A 19,831-nucleotide genomic window follows, 5' to 3' on the forward strand; every position below is an offset into this window, starting at 1 on the left:
TGTGATTTTTTGTATTTATGACAATGCAAGCCTGCAGATTCAGACGTTTTCCCCACACACTTGGTTTAATTTCTTTGTATTCACTGTTTGAGCAATAGCTATCTCCATTCTTGTAGTCTGTTGCTGAAATCTAGACCAATAAATTATATTAAACACACACAGACACGTATTAGAATAAATGCCTCTTTGATCACGCCTCATAGCCCTCTGGGAACCGGCAAGATTGGATTCTTTATTGAGCATCAGCCTTGATTTACTACATTTCCCACACTGCATTGCTGCGCAGCCGCTACTTGTCACTGCTGTCGCTCTCTCGCTGTGAGTGCCCGCGTTGAATTGGTCCAGCATCCATACGCAGTCAGTGGGGCAAATGTAGATGTAGAAATATCATTTGAAAATATGTAATCGTGGGATAAGTTCTCGGCGTTGGCAGTTTGCGATGAGGGAAGGAAAATATGGCAGATTGGATCTTGTGTTGCGCCTCTGTGGAGCACGGACCGTTATATTGAGAGAAATAATGCGGAATATTTCCCCCTGTAGGTGTTAACGCAGAAAATACAAGATGAAGAAGCAATTCAATCGGATGCGACAGCTCGCCAACCAAACGGTGGGAAGGTAAGCAATTCCTTTCCGTGCGCTATTCTCGCCGGGCCAAGTCAAAGGAAAGAGAAACCCCCTGTACGGCCCCAATAGGAGGTGAATCATATTCATGCAAATTATGATCTCTGTTATATGTTATCAGGCTGAATATATGGAATAGACAATAGTCAGTGTAATCGGACTAATTCAGAAGAACAAAAGAGTACACCATGTTTAAAACGCCTTTGGTGCTCCTATGCGTAATGTCCATTGGAGGAGGCTACCGCATAGGCAGCGTGTAGGCGCATTGCCCCAGTACAACCTGCCCATGGAAATACATTAAATATAGACAATCGCAGTTCATCACACAGGGGCGACCCCCTCTTTAAGACCAGGTATACCCCCTGGAGTATGAAAAACATGCGATTGTGAAGTTATGATGTGATTAAATTGACCCGCTGTCACATAACCTGTCAATAGGTGAACGTGATGCAGACGGATGCGGTGTGGGCTGCGACGTGAGGGAAAATGGAAAAGGCGCAATGTTTTCATTACGCAGTAATATCAGCTGTGTGGAGGGAAGCACCTCCTAGGCGTGGGTTATCAAGTCCATGAATTCCTGAAGGTCGTAATCCGCATCTGGCATTTATCTTTTTGTTTTAAAAAATGTGATTATAATATTGGCATTTTAAAGAGGATGCTGTATTATGCCACTTCAGTTCCTAAAAGCCAGATCCAAAACTAAATGAGAGGTTAATGTGGGAGGATTTTCCATCTCTCTCCTCTCAGTCTCCTGTTCTACCTGCATCTGGGTGGTTCTGAAATCCCTCCCCACCTTCAGAAATAGATGTTTTGTGACCTTTTATGTAGGTCCTATGGGTTTATCATTCTTCCACCCTCAACACTTTTCATTCACCTCACAGGGAGGCAGAGCAGCTTGTCAAGCAGTGCTTGGTCGGGAGGTGTTCTCTGCTTGGTACGGGGGGATTAGAGCCAGGAGGTGTGGGTCATTATTATTACAAGGCTGTGTGAGTGGCATGCACTCAGAAGGGAGGGGACACACCTTGCTGGCTCTGTTTGTGCTATCATTGTCAGTTACCCCTTGGTTCAGGCTGCTTTTTCTAGCTCCAGTCTTTTTATAATCATTTCTGTGTGACTCATTAGTGTGTGTGTGTGTGTGTGTGTGTGTGTGTGTGTGTGTGTGTGTGTGGGAGTGTGATGCTGGAAATGTGTGTGGGCTTGTGGGCCTTCATATGAGCAGAGAAGATAGGGCAATTCTTCCTTGTGTGTGCACTTACACAGCCTTATTTAAACGTTCTCCCCGCATGTAGTGCGTGTCGGTGCTGTTGTGCAGTATTATATTCTTCTCACACTCTGCTGTTTTCTGAAGCTGTCTGTCTTAAGAGCAGCAACAGCAACCTGCTGAGGTGGTCTGCCTCTACCAGAGCCATAATGAGCACCAGCATACTCCCTGAACAGTCCTGACCCCCTGCTAATGGTACCTGCAGTTCATAGCCAGCGACTGTAACTCTCAAACCCTCAAATCAAAGCAGAAGTTCACAGCTATCCACTGTCCATTGCCTCATGCCGAGGGGACCTTCTTTGAATTGTCATTTGCTTTGAGCTTTGGATCAGGGCAAGGAGTAACAGGTGTAACCCTCTGGTGACCTTGAGCAATGTAAGGCATTGGCTGTGTCATACAGGGAGAGATGGAAGGAAAGGAATAGTCTAAGCTGTACCATCTCTAGCAACCTGGTCCAGAAGGTGAATGTTGATGAAAGAAGCACACTATCATGGGGTGCTCTGAATGAAATTGTCCATCAAAAGTGTTTTTATGTTGCTAAGAAAATAACAATCTGGAGGAGTATGTCCTCCCTAAAGGTCAGCATGCTGTTCTTGTTAATTGCAATCTTGTTTTGCATGTATTTCAAGTCATTTTTTGCCCTTATCATTGAGTTGAAGAGGTGTCGTGCTGAGGCAAGTTTTCTTATGTTTTCATCCTATGTTTGCGATAATGTCCCTTGATAGAAATACTCCCACAGAGGAGAAATGTGCGAGGGTGTTTGGATGCTTTACATGCATGCCTGTTCGGATCCATGTGTCCTTGCACACACGTGCCTTGGTGTGTCAGTGCAGGATCAGCGGGTGGGGTCAGACACATGTTTGTATGTGCAGATTATTAAGGCATCTTAATGTAAACATTTACGCTCCCTAAACATTCCCATCATGCCACAGTTCTACTACTGTAACACTTGAGCTCCTTTTCTGCCAGGAGGCGAATCCCAATTTTAATGGTTGCTGAACAGTTCAATTCAATTCAGTTTTCTTTGTATAGCGCCAATTCACAACAAGGTTATCTCAGGGCACTTTTCAAATAGAGTAGGTCTACACCGTAATCCTTATAACATTATTTGCATTTGCACACGCCCCAACTGTGCCATGTAGACTGAAATGGAGATGGTTTAAAACCATTGCTGTCTTTTCAGAGATGAATTTTCATTCTCCTTGTAGCTACTTGAAGCAGTACAAATGTTATCCTGCAAAAGCATGAATAAATTAGCAAATCAGTAAAAGAAAAAAAATTAGCTTAAAGATTTCACCAATCATAGTTTTGCTTCATCTTGTACTCACTGAGGCTTCAGATATGGTATTCTGCTGACTCAGGGCATCACCCATCTTCAGAGTGGAATGGGGTTACTCTGTTGGTTTGACCTTCCTGAACCTCAGAAGTCTCAGTGGAGCTGCTGATACCAGTCCTCAGTCTCTTCAAACCAACTCAACAAATCTGAAAGAAGCACACAAGCCATGTTGGAGACTGTATGACTTTGATAACAGGAATCTGCGTGTGTCTTCATTAAGAGATAATGAGTAAGCTGTTATAACGGCAGTCTTTTAATGCTGCTCGGCTCTTTCCTGCATGTATTATCATGTCTGTAATGGCGAGTGTTTCTCCACCCATGAGTCTTTTTTATGTCTCTTCTTTGTGATGGAGATTGAAGGTCTTTTTCAGTGGGGGGTTGGCGATCAGGTGTGCTGTGTCAGCATCCCTATGGCTCTCTGAGTCTGCCGCTGCTGCTGCTGCTGCTGCTGCTGCTGCTGCCGCCACTTGCCTGGGTGAGATCCATGTCATGTGATCGCCAGCTTGACCAATCACCTCTGTGGAGCAAAAACTCATACTGGAGGATGTGCAGCCATGCATACTCTATAGCTAAAAGAAATGTGTTATGGTGCAGTGGGAGAGACAAAAGAGTGTCACAGCTCTGCAAAGTGCGAGAAATTATGCTGAATTTGTTTTCATTTTGTTAACTTAAGCCATAATGTTTGCTAGTTAAGCATTTAACTCAGTGTGGCTGCCTCTCCATGATTAACAGTAGACGTATTTTTTCTTTATTGTAATTGTTTTGATGCCCTCACACACCAAATAAGGCAGGAACAGATTATTTCAGTTCAGCCAGCTCCCACCCTCCATTTCTCATGACCTATTTCTCTATTCCCAACTCACTGCCCTATCTAGGTCTAGGACAGCCTGGTAAAATACTCCGTGATACCAGTCTGACTGGTATCATGGAATCAGGCTAGACAATAAGTGAATTTCACACGTTAAAGAAAGGTGTAAAAAATTCTTTCTTCCATTTTATACTTTAAAAGGGCACCACTGTTTCTACCCCTAACCTCCTGACAAATTGTCTCTCGCCCCACACTCTGCATTACTCACCTGTATGATGTTCACCACTAGTGCATGGTAATAGCCCTCTTCCTGCTCATGCCTTTAGGGTAGGCTTTAGCGCACCACTCCGCGATGCAATTATCAGAAAATGGCAGCCATTTGTGGGCTGGCAGATGAGTTGTAGGAGCTTTCTCTCCCGCATTGTCTCACTCTTGCTTTCTCTTCCATCCGACAAATGTGACGTAGTAGGTGAATGTGTTAGCTATAAGCTTGCATGCTGGCCTTCCATGGATTTTCAGTGAAAAAAGACAAGTATCGAGTGAAAGAATGTACAGGAGTGGGAGTGTTTACGTGCTAGTGTATATGCACTTTGTAGTATTTGTTGCACTCCTTTACTCAAATGCTGACAAAAGAACAGAAAAGACAAAATTATGCATGAATCCGGATCATATTAGTCTGGGAAACATATTTGTGTTAGCATAAAAAATAACTGTCTTCGGCTGTTTTTACATTCAGTACAGCATTAGCACATGTGTACCTCTTGGCAAGAATGTGACTAGAAGAGCATATGGTAGCTGACAGGTAACATGAGATGTAGTAGGCGACCCTGTTGCATGCCAATGCAGCATCTCCTCTCTTCTCTTTCTTCCTCCTCCACCTCATTATCTTGATTCGCCAGGTTTGCAGGTGGGGACAACACGGTGGAGATCTCAGAGCGAATGGCCTTCGCGGGGCAGTTGATTCACTGCTCTTCTGGGTTCACTAGTTTATGGCTGATCACATTGTTAATTCTTGACTGAAAAGTACACTCAGCATGTTATTTAACAAGTCAAGGCCCTTTTTCTTGGCAAGCGTTTTATGTAGTTTTGAGGCAGCAGTCATCAACAATCAAAAAACGAGTCATTACTTGTGTTCTAGATGGCGTATCTTTATTTAAAGCTGTGATTGTATAGAGCCATTCAGTCATAGTATCAGAGGTTCATGTTGATAACCCTCCCATAATCCTGTCAGTGCCTCTCAGAGACAGCATACTACAGGGTAGAGTTAGTGATAAAGAGCCTTTGTCAAGGGGCCATTTTGGGCATCAAAAGAGAGATGATGTAATATCTGACAGAAGCGTTGTTTCTCCCTTTCTATGTGACTGATTCTCTCAAAAGACTAACCTCTTAAAGAGCCCCTGTACTGGTGGTCCGCCACAAACTCACATGTAAGACAACAACGTGGCATACAAACAGCTTTGGGAATGGCTGCTCGATCACACTTTGATTTGCACTATGATTTACTTTTTGTCCCCATTAACCTGCTACATATTAAAGCAGGTTCGATCACAGCCACAGTGTATCACGGGTGCCGGGGTTGACCCAGTCTGTTGCTCATGAGCTCATCTCCAACAGGAAGTGACCTCGGGGTCTGACTGAAATGCAGCAAATGAGTCAGATACAATTCAAGCTGTGAGGCATTCAGGAACAAGACACAGTCTAAAGAGGTTTTCATATTCTGTCACATAGATATCTGCAACAGATGGTACTGTTAACGTAACATAATATCACAATCCTCTATTTTAATAACTTTTTTGTTTTTCACCAGGTTAAATTTATGAAAGAATTGTTTTTTGCAATAAATGCTCTTTAGAGGTAATACGCTCTCTGGTGTGGTAGCCATTTTTGTTAGTCATGAAAATAATACTTCTATCTAATTAAAAGCAGTAATAAAGTTAGTGCTGTAAAAAAACATTCCAAATTCACAGTGCTCTGCTGGCGATAAGTCCTCTTAATTTTTAGTGGTGTTCAACCCGAGCCCTTAGCTACTGCATTATTCTGAGAAATAAATAGCTGTAAATGAGAGTAGCGTCATTGTTGTTAGAAATTACTAAGTTCTCTTAAGGAGACGGGCGACTCCCTATCAACATGCCCACTTCCTTCTATTCAGGAATGCCAATAGTCTCAAAACAGGAAGCACTAATCTACTAATAACAATTTCCTTTTTTGTTTACCTCGTTCTTATTTTTCATGTAAATTTTTGCTCTTCAATTATAGAAGATGATTCTCCACCTCTTTTTTCTATACCGTGGATGTAACATCTTTGGTTGCCTAGAAACGCTCATTTGGTATTAGCTGTTCCAACACCTTTTTAACCGTCACATGTAAAATTTTCCAAAATGGTGAAGATTTTTTTCAGATCTATCAAAGCAAGATGGCTTGTGTAAATGATTTCATTTATGGCCTGGATGGCAATACAGCACCGTATCGATCTTTGTCACATCACCTTCATTGTCTAATTGATGCTCTCTACTGGACATTTGGCATCATTTAGGTGCAGCGTGTGTCTGCTTGGGTAGTGTAAAACTCACAGAGCAGAGTGCTTTTTGTGGAAATTATTCACCATGAATAAAGTTATTAGAGATAACTCACTGCTTGTGTTTCCAGTGAAACGTTGCTGAATGCTGCAGGCTCTCTCTCTCTCTCTCTCTCTCTCTCTCTCTCTCTCTCTCTCTCTCTCTCTCTGGACATGTGTGTGTTTTGTGTGTGTGTGCACGTATGTGTACACTGCTCTCACAGTTATTCTTGCATACTTAACAGAACTGTGACCTAGTTTGCTGGACAACTACAGTAAGTGGGTTTTTCTGTTTTAGTAACCTTGTATCCCATCAGCCCCTCCGCCTTGTCATTTGGGAGGAAACTGAGTGGGCCTCTCCATGCGTTTGCATGGGGAACGGTCTGGAGGAAAAAAAAGCATTAAGTGGAGAAATATTCACAGAGCATCTCTAGCATGAACACTGCTGTGTGTTTTTGTGTATGTATGTATGTGTGTGTGTGTATTTGTGTGTGTGTGTGTGTGTGTGTGTGGCTCACTGTGGAATTCATGCCAGCGCTCCAGGCCGTGTGGTGCCCTGCTGTGGCCCAGGGCCACCATTCTGCTCCACTACCCTCCCCTTGCAGCACAGGACCTAGCATCTAGCACAGCTCCTCTAGGCCTCAGAGTAAGCATTTTTGTTAGCCAAGCTAGCAGCATTGTGAGCAAAATGAGAATTAGACCATTTTATTTTTGTTCAGACCAATCTCAGCAGGACCTGTAGACTGAAAGTTTTACAGCTGACTAGCTGGCTAGCTACCAAGGCAATATGTTCAAGACTACGGATGTTATTTTATTCACATTTTGATTATGTCCACATGGATTATTTGTGCTTTCATACACCATGCACAGTGCTGGGGGGGCTAAGCATGAGGGTTTCCAACATTAACATATCTCTAGATAGAAATATTTATTATATAAGACATATTTGTATGGAATGTGCGGCTGTAATGGTCAGCTGGGTATTTGGAGCGCACATGTTACTTCCAACTTTATGGAATTGCAATGACTTGGAATCTTGGAGTCTAAGGTCCCTGGGAAAATATGCACAATAAAATTAAATTTCTCTTTAGCCAGCTGTAAATACAAGTCCAGATGTCCTCAACAGATTCAGACCCTGTTTCTTATCAGCACTTTGTTAATGTTGCCATCAGAGAGTCAGGAAGTTGAACTCTCTGTGTCAATACTGTCTCAACTAATTCATTTTTAGTTTCTGCGATCATCCATGTTTGCATCGCACAGATTTGCAGTTCTTTTTTTCGTTGATTGATCAAAGAAACGAGCATGATTTTGTCAGCTTTTGGAATTAGTTTGTATGTGTTGGACTGGTAGCTTATAATAAATATCAGCATTTTTGACTTCGGTTCGTTAATTAATCTGTTAATATTTATAGATGTTTGTGCATGTGTGTGTATGGGCTGTGTGTGTCTGTTTGTATTGAGTCATCAGCAGCTCCAGGTAAAGGAATGCCTGCGAAGTGGCAGATGGTTGGCATAAACCGGTCTCTCTCCTCCTCCATGAGCACTCCGCCCACATGGCTGCCAACTCTCCCACGTGTTTACTTTCCTCCCAGGACTCGTTGTGCACACTATTTGCTGAGACGAATTTCTCTCCTCACCTCCAAAATCTTTTGGAAGTCAGCTTTACATCAGGTTCTGTAACGAAGCAACTCCAAGACCCGCTGTAGTCCAGCCTACTGTATGCAATGCTACTTCGTCTCTGTGTCTTCACAGGCCGACGATGTGCGACGCTGCTTTCCTAAGAGGAAATGCCACTGTCAAACAAAACAAACAAGCTCAAAATACAAGACGGTCTGCTGTCTTTGAAGACATGCTTCAATTTGTTTGAAGTCTAGGTCATAATGGCCGAATCAGTTGTGGTCAGCGAGAATGCCAGATGTCTGCGTTTAAAAATTTAATTCCCTTGTTTTAAACAGCACATCTAATTAACTAATAGTGTTTTTCGCCACACTTTTTCGGTGTCTATGTTCCCTCGGTCGACCCTACAGGAAAAACACTCCCACACTCACACAAACACACACTGGAGACAAACAGAAAGTGATAGGAACAGGATGGCCCCTCACTATTAAAACTTTCTAGCATTTTATGCAGCTGTCATATTGTTGAGAAAGTCTGAGGTTTAGTTTATCAGCAGCGCTCCTGACTCAGACAGCTAGGCCAGAGAGAGCCGCACAGGTTGTCCATGTATCTCTGCCAGGCATCGCTAACAGAGTAGCTTCTTCACATCCCTGTCACTGCTGGAGCTCCCATCCCATCTGTGCTGTTGGGCCCCCCATTAGAGTCCCTCAGCTGCCAGATTCTCCCAAGGGACACTTCAACCAGCCAGTCTGAGGACACATAGACACTGACGAGCTCACAGCTGCATTGCAGACCTCCAGGCTACAAGTTCGGCGTGGAATACAAGTGACACTCTGGCCCGCAAGGTCTTTTATAGAACATGGAGTTTTACAGATTATTTGGAGCTGTTGGAGTGTCGCAGTAAGAACTGAGCCAAACTTCAGTGCGCCACTCTGGTTATTTTTATCCCCTTTTGTCATGTAATCAGCAATCTGCAATCACACTTATCCTTACAGATCATGCCAGAAATCTCTTGCCCGGCTATCATTTTCTCTCTCCCTCTTAAGCGAGCAACACACACATTTCCTGTATTTTTCCTCCAAGATCAGTGAGCAATGCAGTTTTCCAAGAGGCTGGCTGTGATTACAGCCATTGGTACATGGTTTGACCCAGTTCCCATGGCTCCATACTCACTTCTTGGCACTGAGACCTGGGGATGGTAATAACTGACATCATTAAAGCTCAGCTTTCTGTTGTTGGTAACAATGTATGGAGTATGTACACACAACTACATGTCAACATTAAACAACCACACTTCAGTCCTTTTATTTTGTGCCACTTTTATACAGTGATTTTCTTCAGCATGATGCACTGAGCTGCAATGCTGTGTATTTGACAGACTTGGTGTACGAGGCATCATCCATTAAAAGAGCATTTTAGTGATGTATGTTTGTCTGGCTGATGAATAATAGAGCACAAACCAAGGTTTTTTCCATTCTCTTGTTTAACAGTGAGATAAATTAAGATTTTGTTTTTAAATGAATGATACAAAAAAGCTATTATTCGCAATTGGCATTGGCATGGTTGGGGCACAATAGCAGGAAGAGGTTGTGCAGACAGGAAGGGGAAGTGCTGAGAGAGTATGTGCACCACTGGGTGGTTGCTGGGGGTCTGCAGGTCTGGTTTTGAGTCAGTTTAGGAGGCCAGACTGTCTGCCTAAGCTATCCCTCCCCTCAGCCTACAGCCCCTTTTGAGCAGGAAGTACATGTTATCCTCCAGTCTGATTAGGTGGTCCTGATAGGTCCTGGATTGTTGCTGTAGACATGTGCATTGTTTTGCCCAAGTTTGTTTAAAGGAATTCTAAAAAAAACAACCCAAATGTAATATCATTTTTGTGCTCCTAGGAGACAATTTGCCCATTTCATCTTTTCTTGAAGGATTAAAAAAGACATATTGAGCTCTGTTGGGAAATCTTCTTGCTGAAAAGGGACCTAAGTCTTAAAATATAAGCTTTCTGAACTGAGCTGACACTGTATATTTATGATATCCAGTGGTTTGCTCTTCTCTGAGCTTATGGCTCATTCAGTACTCCGGATGAGTAGTTTTATCTGCTTCAGCGGCAGTGCAGCTCTGCCCTTTCCTTCAGTCTTTGGCTAAGTCCCCAGTCTGCTGGATCCACAGTGGGATGTGATGCTCCTCAGTGGGAACTGGCATATTTGAATCAGTGGCCTTTGGTCGCTGCCATCCTGCTTGTTGCACTCATGCTGGTGTTAGAACGCTCCAGCGAGTTTACAGCATGAATAGTGATAATTAATATGTTGAGCCTATGTATTGTCTAATATCATGACTTAGAGAGACAGCCAAACAAACACATGAACACCCACACATGCTCCAAAGGGACAGGTGCATGGATGTGGCCCACCCATTTTGGAGCGCTGTCACATTGATGATGTACAAAAATTCAGTGAATGAGTCTACATTCAATGCAAGGCAGCTGGGACTTTATTTCACAACTGTGAAACATTTTGGCAAAGACACACCAATGTGAAGCACATTTGGATACATATGAGACTTGCAGACTGCCACAAATCACCATAACTAGTATGTCATCGTGAGCTTATGAAAAGGGTTTTATTATGTGAATATGAAACCAGTCTGCAATATTCACCATCACGACTCAATCAATACGCTCAATCTCTGTGACTTAAAAGACTTTACAGTGCATAAAGCTGCATTCATTGACAGAGCTGTTATATCCAGCAGGAATCAGACGTCTGCAATGTTGCTCATGGGCAGTCATTTGTTTCAAAATGCTAGCATCAGCTAATGTTCATGTTGCCTCCCCTGCATACCCTGACTGTTTTACACTTTCTATCCCTACAGGGCAGAAAAAACAGAGGTGTTAAGCGAGGACCTTCTACAGGTGAGTTGTGGCGCGCGTGTGTGTGTGTGTGTTTTGTGTGTGTAGGCTGAGGGTGCAATCACAACACCTAAACCAGGTCCTCGATCAAGTGGTTAGTCCCGTCATTTTACACACTGTGTATAATTAACAGGAGTAAATCATGTGATTATGGCGGCTGTGTTTGACCATAATGGAGATGAGTGGTTCCAACAGTTTTTGTCTTCTTACCCCTTAAAGCGAAGCTAGGTCTCACCACAGATAACATTATGTCTGTATGCAGTTCAATTAAAGAGCAATGCTTCAGTCAGAGGTTGTTTCATTTGAAAAAAGAGAAAGTCAGAAAACTAAACAGGTTTAAACATAATTTTTTTCCTTTGACCTCACAACCTTTCTGCAACTAATTATTACAATTTTTATTATCCAATATTTTTTTATGAATCATTGAAGATATCACATTATATCTTGGCACAACCCATAAAGATGCTTATTTTGAGAGACCAACAATGTTAAACGTGTCATTTTTAAACACAATTGAATTATAACCTTTATGCATATACATAACCTGTGTACTGCCAATCTTTGCCATGAAGAGAGCAGCAGTGTTGTTTCTATGGTAATACATGGGTGGGTATGACAAGAGGTCTCTGTGGTGTGTCCGTTTGTGTTCTTTCAGGTGGAGAAGCGTCTGGATCTGGTCAAGCAGGTGACACACAGCACTCACAAGAAGCTGACCGCCTGCCTGCAGGGTCAGCAGGGGACTGATATGGAGAAGAGATCTGTCAAGTCACCTTCTGTGAGTACCTGTCCATCATTCAATCAGACACTGATATGATGGGATGTGCAATGATGAAACATAACATTCATAATCTTGTATGAATTTTACAGAAGCTCAAATAATAGAATTTGTCTTTACTGTCAGAAAAAACTACCGCTCACAATCCTGGCACAATGTATGGTAGAAGGGGCTGCAGTGTTGGGGGACGACTCTCTCCTGGGGTAAGTCACTGTAGTTAACAGGCCTTTGCTCACACACTTCCCAAGCATACATACACACATGCACAGAGAGTCATCTTTAATTATTGATTTGGCTATTGAATTCTTCTCTGTCCTCATTACCCTTGTCTGCATTTTAATTGCATTTGATTGCCTGTGACTTTGGTTGTCACCAAACAGGAAGATGCTGAAGCTGTGTGGGGAGACAGAAGAGAAGTTGGCCCAGGAGCTCATCCAGTTTGAGTTCCAGATAGAGAGAGATGTGGTGGAGCCTCTCTATGTGCTTGCTGAGGTGAGGCGGTGTGGGTTCAAGATATGCGCTGCCTGGCAGATCCTGCATTTACTGATGACATAACACATTAACACAATATGACTGGCTGCCGAGTCTGTTCAGACTGTTCTGTAAATCTTCTTTCACTGTTGAATTTTGCAATTTAAATTCTTTATTTTCAAAAAATGACTCTACATCACTAGAACCTCATTAGACCCTCAGCCTTTTTACAAGGGGGTTGCCATGTGTATATTTGTAACTCAAATAATGCCTATCCTTTAAAGAGCTAGGTGAATCATATTATTTATTATCATATATCATGTTTAATATATTAATTTTAAAATGGAATTGTAGGGTAAACACAGGTCTTACTAATGAGCTGATTAAGGTTTCATTCCACTTAGTGTAGCAGAGTCTGGTTGACCTTAATGGAACAGGCCCTTGATTAGTATAACTGATACCGCCTGTGTTTACCCTACTATGCCATGCCAAAATAGCTGCTGTGAAAAAGGTCTATTGAGTGTCATATCCAAGGTAGGATACATAAGTAGTATAGTAGTAGTCCATATATTTAATATATACAGTACATAGTGAACGTACTCTAGAAAAACTGATTCAATGTAAAGTTTGGCATTTATATTTTATTAGATGCAGATCTTTTTCTCTACACAAAAATCGTAAAGTCAAAACTTGTTAATCTGCAGAGCAAACACACGGCATCTGTACGCTTTCCGATGTACAGCCAATCATAATGTGATAATGTGTAAGGTCGTCTGTAAATGCAGAAACCCAAGCAGATCTGCCAGGCCGAGCATATCTAGTACAACACCGGCACTGCTGTTACCTAATGCACCAATTAAGATTTAACACCTTGATACCACCTGATATGCATTACAGAGCTGCACAAAATTACAAGCAGAATACAGTCTTCATTTACATAAAAGTGCTGCACTTTTATTCTCTGAGCTGACTTTAATCATCCACTTAATATTCTTTTTCAGGTGGACATTCCCAACATCCAGAAACAGAGGAAGCACTTAGCTAAACTTGTCTTGGACATGGACTCCGCTCGGACAAGGTGATGGACGTCCACATTTAAGAGCTGCTCTTGTTCATTTATATTTTTTAAATAAAGCTCAGGTTTTAAATGTCTGTGCAAGAAGCATGACGTATCCAATGTGGTGGCCTGTTTTTTTTTTTCCGCCTCATGCCCATAGATTTCATCAGTCGTCCAAGTCATCCAGTCACCCGAGCACACTGCAGCCCGGTGCCAAGTCCGAGTCTCTGAGAGAGGAGATGGAGGAGGCAGCCAATCGGATGGAGATTTGTAGGGTGAGTCACCAGTCAGAGATGCTCGAATATTATTCCCTCCTCCAGCTCCTTGGCTCTCCTTTTGATTTATATCCCTCCTGCATGTATCCGACACAAATGGACCACAATTGAGGATGATATTACAGCTATATGTAGGTGAGATCATTTCTTATGAGATGATGGCTCTCTACTTTCTGTTTCAGGATCAGCTGTCAGCAGATATGTACAGTTTTGTGGCCAAAGAAATAGACTATGCAAACTACTTCCAGACAGTAAGTATATTTTATCATCAAAGTTCTAATACCAATGCAAAAATATTGTATTTTTATTTAGTTTCTGCTTACAGAAAATATTGTAGATGATCTATTATCTTCATTGTATGATACACACTTGTACACCCTCTTATCACGCTGTCTCCTTCTATAGCTGATAGAAACGCAGGCAGAATATCACAGGAAGTCATTAGAGATTCTTCACAGTATCCTGCCCCAGATTAAAGCTCACCAAGGTGAGTCTTACAGTTTGTGTGTGTGTGTGTGTGTGTGTGTGTGTGTGTGTGTGTGTGTGTGTGTGTGTGTGTGTGTGTGTGTGTGTGTACGTGTGTGTAGAGCTGCTGCAATTCTGCACCTGAAGCAATATCAAGATGAGAAGTAATGGAGTTAACAGCCCTGACGTGTCACATAACAGTCTCATTAAGCTATAATTATCCACCTTCATATTTAAGCAATCGCTGCTTTACAAGTGCTAAACCAAACTTAAACGTCATATTTTCCTAATAAATAATAATGTCAATAAAGGTTCCCACAAATAGTGTCTCCAGACTTTATATACAGTCATTGGTCTGTAGTCCAGGAGGGGATGCAGCAAAGGTGCGTAGGTTTGTTGTTGTTTGTGTGCGTGTGGTTGCAATTCAAGCTCTTGTTGTGTGTTGCAGAGGCGTGGGTGGAGAAGCCGTCCTTTGGCAAGTCTCTAGAGGAACACCTGAACATTAGTGGGAGAGAGATTGCCTTCCCCATCGAAGCTTGTGTCACCATGTTGTTAGAGTGTGGCATGCAAGAAGAGGTAGAGGGTACACACACACACACACACACACACACACACACACACACACACACACAGATATACACATCACTTTTGGGTGTAGGCTAATATCCATATTTTTGTTCATGCCATGACACACCTGGTGCTTAAACTGAATCCTTATATCAATCCTTTTATTTATTTAAAGGTAACCTTGCAACCAATCTTACTCACACACCACCAGACATGCAGGCAAACACATATGTGTGCAGATACACACAAATAAAAATGTATGCCATAAATGTGCTAGTATCAACGGTATTATAAATATAGCCGACATGGTTTGAAGTTAATGGACTAAAACATTTAAAACCACCAGCAGGTTCCTGTGTTATTTATCATGTATCGATGTCAAGCGCACAACGATAGAGGCTATTACTTTTGTACAACATTTATATGCACAGGTCATGTTAGATCTGATAATTACAGATGATTATGTGTTTCCTATGTGTGGGCTGCAGGGTCTCTTCAGAGTGGCTCCATCAGCCTCCAAGCTGAAGAAGCTGAAAGCTTCCCTGGACTGTGGAGTTCTGGATGTGCAGGAGTATTCCTCCGACCCACACGCCATCGCAGGTGAACTACACCCACACACATGCCTTGTTCAAAGCCCATTTCCATAACAACAACCCCTACACTACAATCTGTAAAACACATCTATGTTAAAGGAAAATGTTTTTACTCAACATCTGCAGCAGTTTTTATGGTGCGCAAAGGTAATTTATACTTTATGAAAGTTTTTAGATTGATGTTGCCCTTAGTTGTTCTTCAGGCGAGCATAACAGTTACTGGGCTGTCTTCATCGGCTCTGCCCCCAGTGCTCTTTTCCTGAAGGGTTTTTGTTCTGATATTGCTGTCCGTTTCACACATTAGCATGAAATCTGTGTTGAGCAATCTCAATCTGGCAGCTGCACTAGCTGCAAGGGCCTGCTGGAGGGGAGTGGAGATATGGGGCATGGCCTCAACAGTGCTCTGAAGAGAGAAAACAACCCTCCCCTCCTCTAAAAAAGCTAACCAGTTTTTACTCCCTGTTTTTTTCACCCAAAGGGGCTCTGAAATCATACCTCCGTGAACTCCCTGAGCCACTGATGACCACTGAACTTTATGATGAATGGATTCAGGCCTCCAAGTAAGTTGCTGTTTTCCTATTAAAAAACATTTTCTTGAATTATGCCGTTGGGCACATTGAAAAACGGAAAGTAGTCCAAAGTCTTTATACAAGGGGTCTGAACTGCCACAATGAAACATGGTGACATTTATTTAGAAGTGGAGCAACAGTAAACTATAATGATTTTTTATTTCCGCAGCATTCAAGATATGGACAAGAGACTACAAGCACTAATGGCAGCATGTGAAAAACTCCCCACAGACAACTTGAACAATTTTAGGTCAGTCACTTTCCTTGATTTTCTGTCCCTTCATTTAAACATGTTACCATGTGGCCCTACTATAAAAATAAAGAAAAACACCGTAAGATTGCGAGGTAAAATTTCACTGAAATGTCAAGCTCTCTAAGACAAAAAGAAACTCCTCAAAATGAAAACAACCGTGTCATTGATGCAAATTACGCATACCAGGCCAAGACAAATTAAAATAAAACATAATGGGAAATCTAAGTACCGTCAGTTTCAGCGCTACAGTTTCAGTCCAACCTGCACCACCTACAGGCAAAAAAAAAAATAGCAGCAGTAGCCGGTTTACTACCTACAGGCAAAGACATTGATTCTGTAATATTGCACCACCTGGTGGCAATTACTTTTACAGCGGTAGTAATCAATGTCTGCACGTGGCAAGTTTTAAAATTGCTGCAACTATTAATTTCTCGTCTTGTATAGGGCAATATCAGTATGTCTACATCTGCAGGTTTTAACTGCTGCTGCTATTTCCTTACATTTCTATACAGTAGGTAGCGGTAGCACAGGTTCGCATATAATGACCTTGTGTAGTAGGTATGCTATTGTGGGTATATAGCATTGAATCATGACAGTCATCTCTAACACAGCTCTGAAGGCTTAGTACATGTGTGCAGCTTAACAAGATGTCTGAGAAATAAAATTCAATTCAATAAACTGACTTTAAGATGCACTCTTTTAATTAAATTCCACAGATATCTAATAAAATTTTTAGCCAAGCTAAGTGAGTACCAAGACGCAAACAAGATGACTCCTGGTAACATGGCGATTGTTCTCGGCCCCAACTTGCTTTGGACACACACTGAACCGTATGTATTTTAAACAACTATTTTACATGAATTAAATTCTTTTTTTGCACTTTTATACTGTAGTTCAATTATTTTTCTTCTTTCCAGGAACATGACAGAGATGATGACCACCATGTCCCTGCAGATTGTTGGCATTATTGAGCCCATTATCCAGCATGCTGACTGGTTCTTTCCTGGAGGTGGGATCACATACTATGTATGTAATATTGTTGTCAGGCTGGGCACCATATCGATTTTAATTGGTCTTCCATCATTGTAATTCTAGAATGGGATAAAAAAAAAAAAAAACATATTGTAAGTAATGCCCTGCAGTTTAGTTCAAATTAACATATCAAAACATAAGCAAAGTCAGACCTCTTTCAGAACAATTAGCACTTATATATTTTTTACTTGATATAATATGAATATACTTCGTATACTATATTTAATTTGATTTTTTCTTTTGCTCAGTCCTATATGAATATGATGATGCCTTATGATCCTATCACTGTCCTTCATCATTATCAGTTCACATGAACAACCAACAATAGATAATAAGATAGACCATAAAGTCGTACAACAGACCAGCTGTACAACAAAAACACACATGAAGCATAACAAACTGCTCATGAGTGCTGCACACATCATGATATTTGAGCACGATGTGTTTGAAGCTGCAGCATCATGTATCACCCAACTTAGGACAGCAGTTAATGCTGCGTTTGCTATTTAAAGAATTTGTCTTGTCATTCGCTGTAGTGGATCACTTCCTGTTTGTACAAGTCTCATATACACTATAGATATAGGGTTAAGGTGTACACCAGCCATTTATTTTTCCTGTCATATTATTGATTTTATGAATTATGTTTTTTTACTCAGTGGAGTAAAAGCATGCAACAAAGCAAAATGTTAAATTATTTCATTAAATATTGAATAAAACCATGATAATATTGTATTTGGTACTTTAATTTTTTACAACTGGTAATTATACCAGTGTAACTACTACTGTAACATCAGTATACTTTATGCTGATGGTGTATCCACTCCTCCCTCAGAGATTGAATTCAACTTGACAGGCAGCTATGGCAGCCCGATCCACACCAACCACAACTCCAACTACAGCTCCATGCCCTCACCAGACATGGACCAATCCGAGCGCAAGCAGCAGCACGACCAGAGCCGACGCCCACTGAGCGTCGCCACTGACAACATGATGCTGGAGTTTTACAAGAAGGATGGGTATGATGCCAAGTGCATCCTTCTGCTGCCCACCTCTCACTCTCTCACTCTCTTTCTCTCTCTTTTCCACCCACGCCTCCTCTCAGGCATCTGATATTTAATTCTTATATTTGAGGCCAGCAACACATGCACATTTAAAGTCCATTACCTTGGTGGAGTATTTATGCATCCTGTTATCTAAAGTTTTCCACTCCAGTGAGTCAAATGCATCCATAAGCCGCAGACAGGTGATGGTATATCTCACCTGTCCATAATTCCAACACACACAACTACATCCTCAATTATCAGCATTCATCAGGTGAAGAGAGGGAAAACTAGTCTCATTTGAGTACATGGGGCTTAATTGCCTTGAGTGGCAATATCTCTATGGCAACGGGTCTCTGATGGAGGGCTGTTGGTTACATGTTTTTTTTCTCAGGAAATATTTCTCCAGGGCTATCTTCCCATCCTCCCACACCCAGCTCCTCCTTCGCAGTCTGGCTAGCACGTCACCTGGCCTGAGTCATTCATCCAGCCGGTGGAAAAACACTGGCAGAATTGGCCTTCACCAAAATACCCACATCGAATTAAGGAAAGGGCTGTAATATATATCAATCTGTCCATCCCATAATCAGCAATTATCAGTATGGGGTGATAAAAAATAGCTTTTATCTATTTAGAGTAATTAGCAGCTTAGGAAGAAGCGTCTGCTCTGCCTCTGTGTTTGTGCGTTTCTAAGACCAAACAGGTTTAATTAGAAAAAAAAACAAGCCTTTAATTGCTCAGTAGATAGGTACTGGCTGGTTATGTGGCCTGACATCCTCTCATCTTCTCCTCCCTGCCATCATATACAGTATACTGAGTGACTGAGTCTGTGATTGTGAACCATGTCTACATTACTTCTGACCTCATATCCCTTTTGCCTCTCTTCTCCCTACTAACGCAGCATTAGGAAGATACAAAGGTACGCCCTTTTCCCCACTTCTTTCCTCACTACCCCCTCTCACCTCTGTCCTCATCATCATATCTGACTCGGCATGTGTGTTTGTCTTCAGTATGGGCGTCCGGGTTATGGATACCTCCTGGGTGTCTCGTAAGGGTTCGGGCACGCTGGCACGCAAGGCCTCCTCCACCCCTCCGGGCATGCAAGGGCCTGGCTCTCCCGCAGACACGCTGATCCCCGAGCAGCCAGGAGAGCTCGCCACCTCCCCATCCGCAACGCCACCACCCGGAGAAAGAGTTTGGTAAGTCACAGTGGAGACACTGTCCCTCTCTGCCTCGCGCATCCACTCCTGTTCATTTTTACCATCATCACCATCATTACCATTGTTATCTTTCTCAGCTCTGTGTGATCGAGATCCTTGGCTGTGTTAATCATACTCCCATTTTTTTGCGACGCCTCCTTTTTCTTTTTAGTGTTTCTCTGTCAACACCTTCATGCCTCATTGTGTTATTATTATATTTTTTCTCACTTTCCACATTTCTTCAGTTCTCCTTGTGTTTGGTCAGGTTGATGTCACTGTGGGAAAAAAAATTCAAAAGGATAATTCAATTTTTTGACTCTAACTCTGAAGGGTTTTAGTCCAAATACTATGGAAGTTTTGTTTCTGTACTGTACATGACACTAAGCTTCTATCTGCAAGTCCTTTTGCGAGCATGCTAATATTTCCAATATCCCATTGTT

The 19,831-nt window shown here is 42.0% G+C and overlaps 1 protein-coding gene across 1 annotated transcript in view; it reads left to right on the top strand.

Annotated features, from left to right (window-relative positions):
- Positions 1-275: 275 nt before the first annotated feature.
- arhgap44a (Rho GTPase activating protein 44a) overlaps positions 276-19,831 on the top strand; it is a 28,601-nt gene continuing 9,045 nt past the window's right edge. Inside the window, 18 exon segments of the mRNA XM_051388248.1 lie at positions 276-615; positions 11,059-11,098; positions 11,751-11,870; positions 11,997-12,073; positions 12,251-12,362; positions 13,343-13,419; positions 13,559-13,673; positions 13,856-13,924; positions 14,079-14,160; positions 14,587-14,714; positions 15,194-15,305; positions 15,777-15,858; positions 16,037-16,117; positions 16,837-16,950; positions 17,038-17,129; positions 17,985-18,168; positions 19,094-19,111; positions 19,203-19,391. Of these exon segments, the coding sequence (XP_051244208.1) occupies positions 563-615; positions 11,059-11,098; positions 11,751-11,870; positions 11,997-12,073; positions 12,251-12,362; positions 13,343-13,419; positions 13,559-13,673; positions 13,856-13,924; positions 14,079-14,160; positions 14,587-14,714; positions 15,194-15,305; positions 15,777-15,858; positions 16,037-16,117; positions 16,837-16,950; positions 17,038-17,129; positions 17,985-18,168; positions 19,094-19,111; positions 19,203-19,391 (1,745 nt within the window). The 5' untranslated portion in view covers positions 276-562.

The sequence above is a fragment of the Dicentrarchus labrax genome, unplaced genomic scaffold (assembly GCF_905237075.1).
Source record: "Dicentrarchus labrax unplaced genomic scaffold, dlabrax2021, whole genome shotgun sequence".
Lineage (NCBI taxonomy): Eukaryota > Metazoa > Chordata > Actinopteri > Moronidae > Dicentrarchus > Dicentrarchus labrax.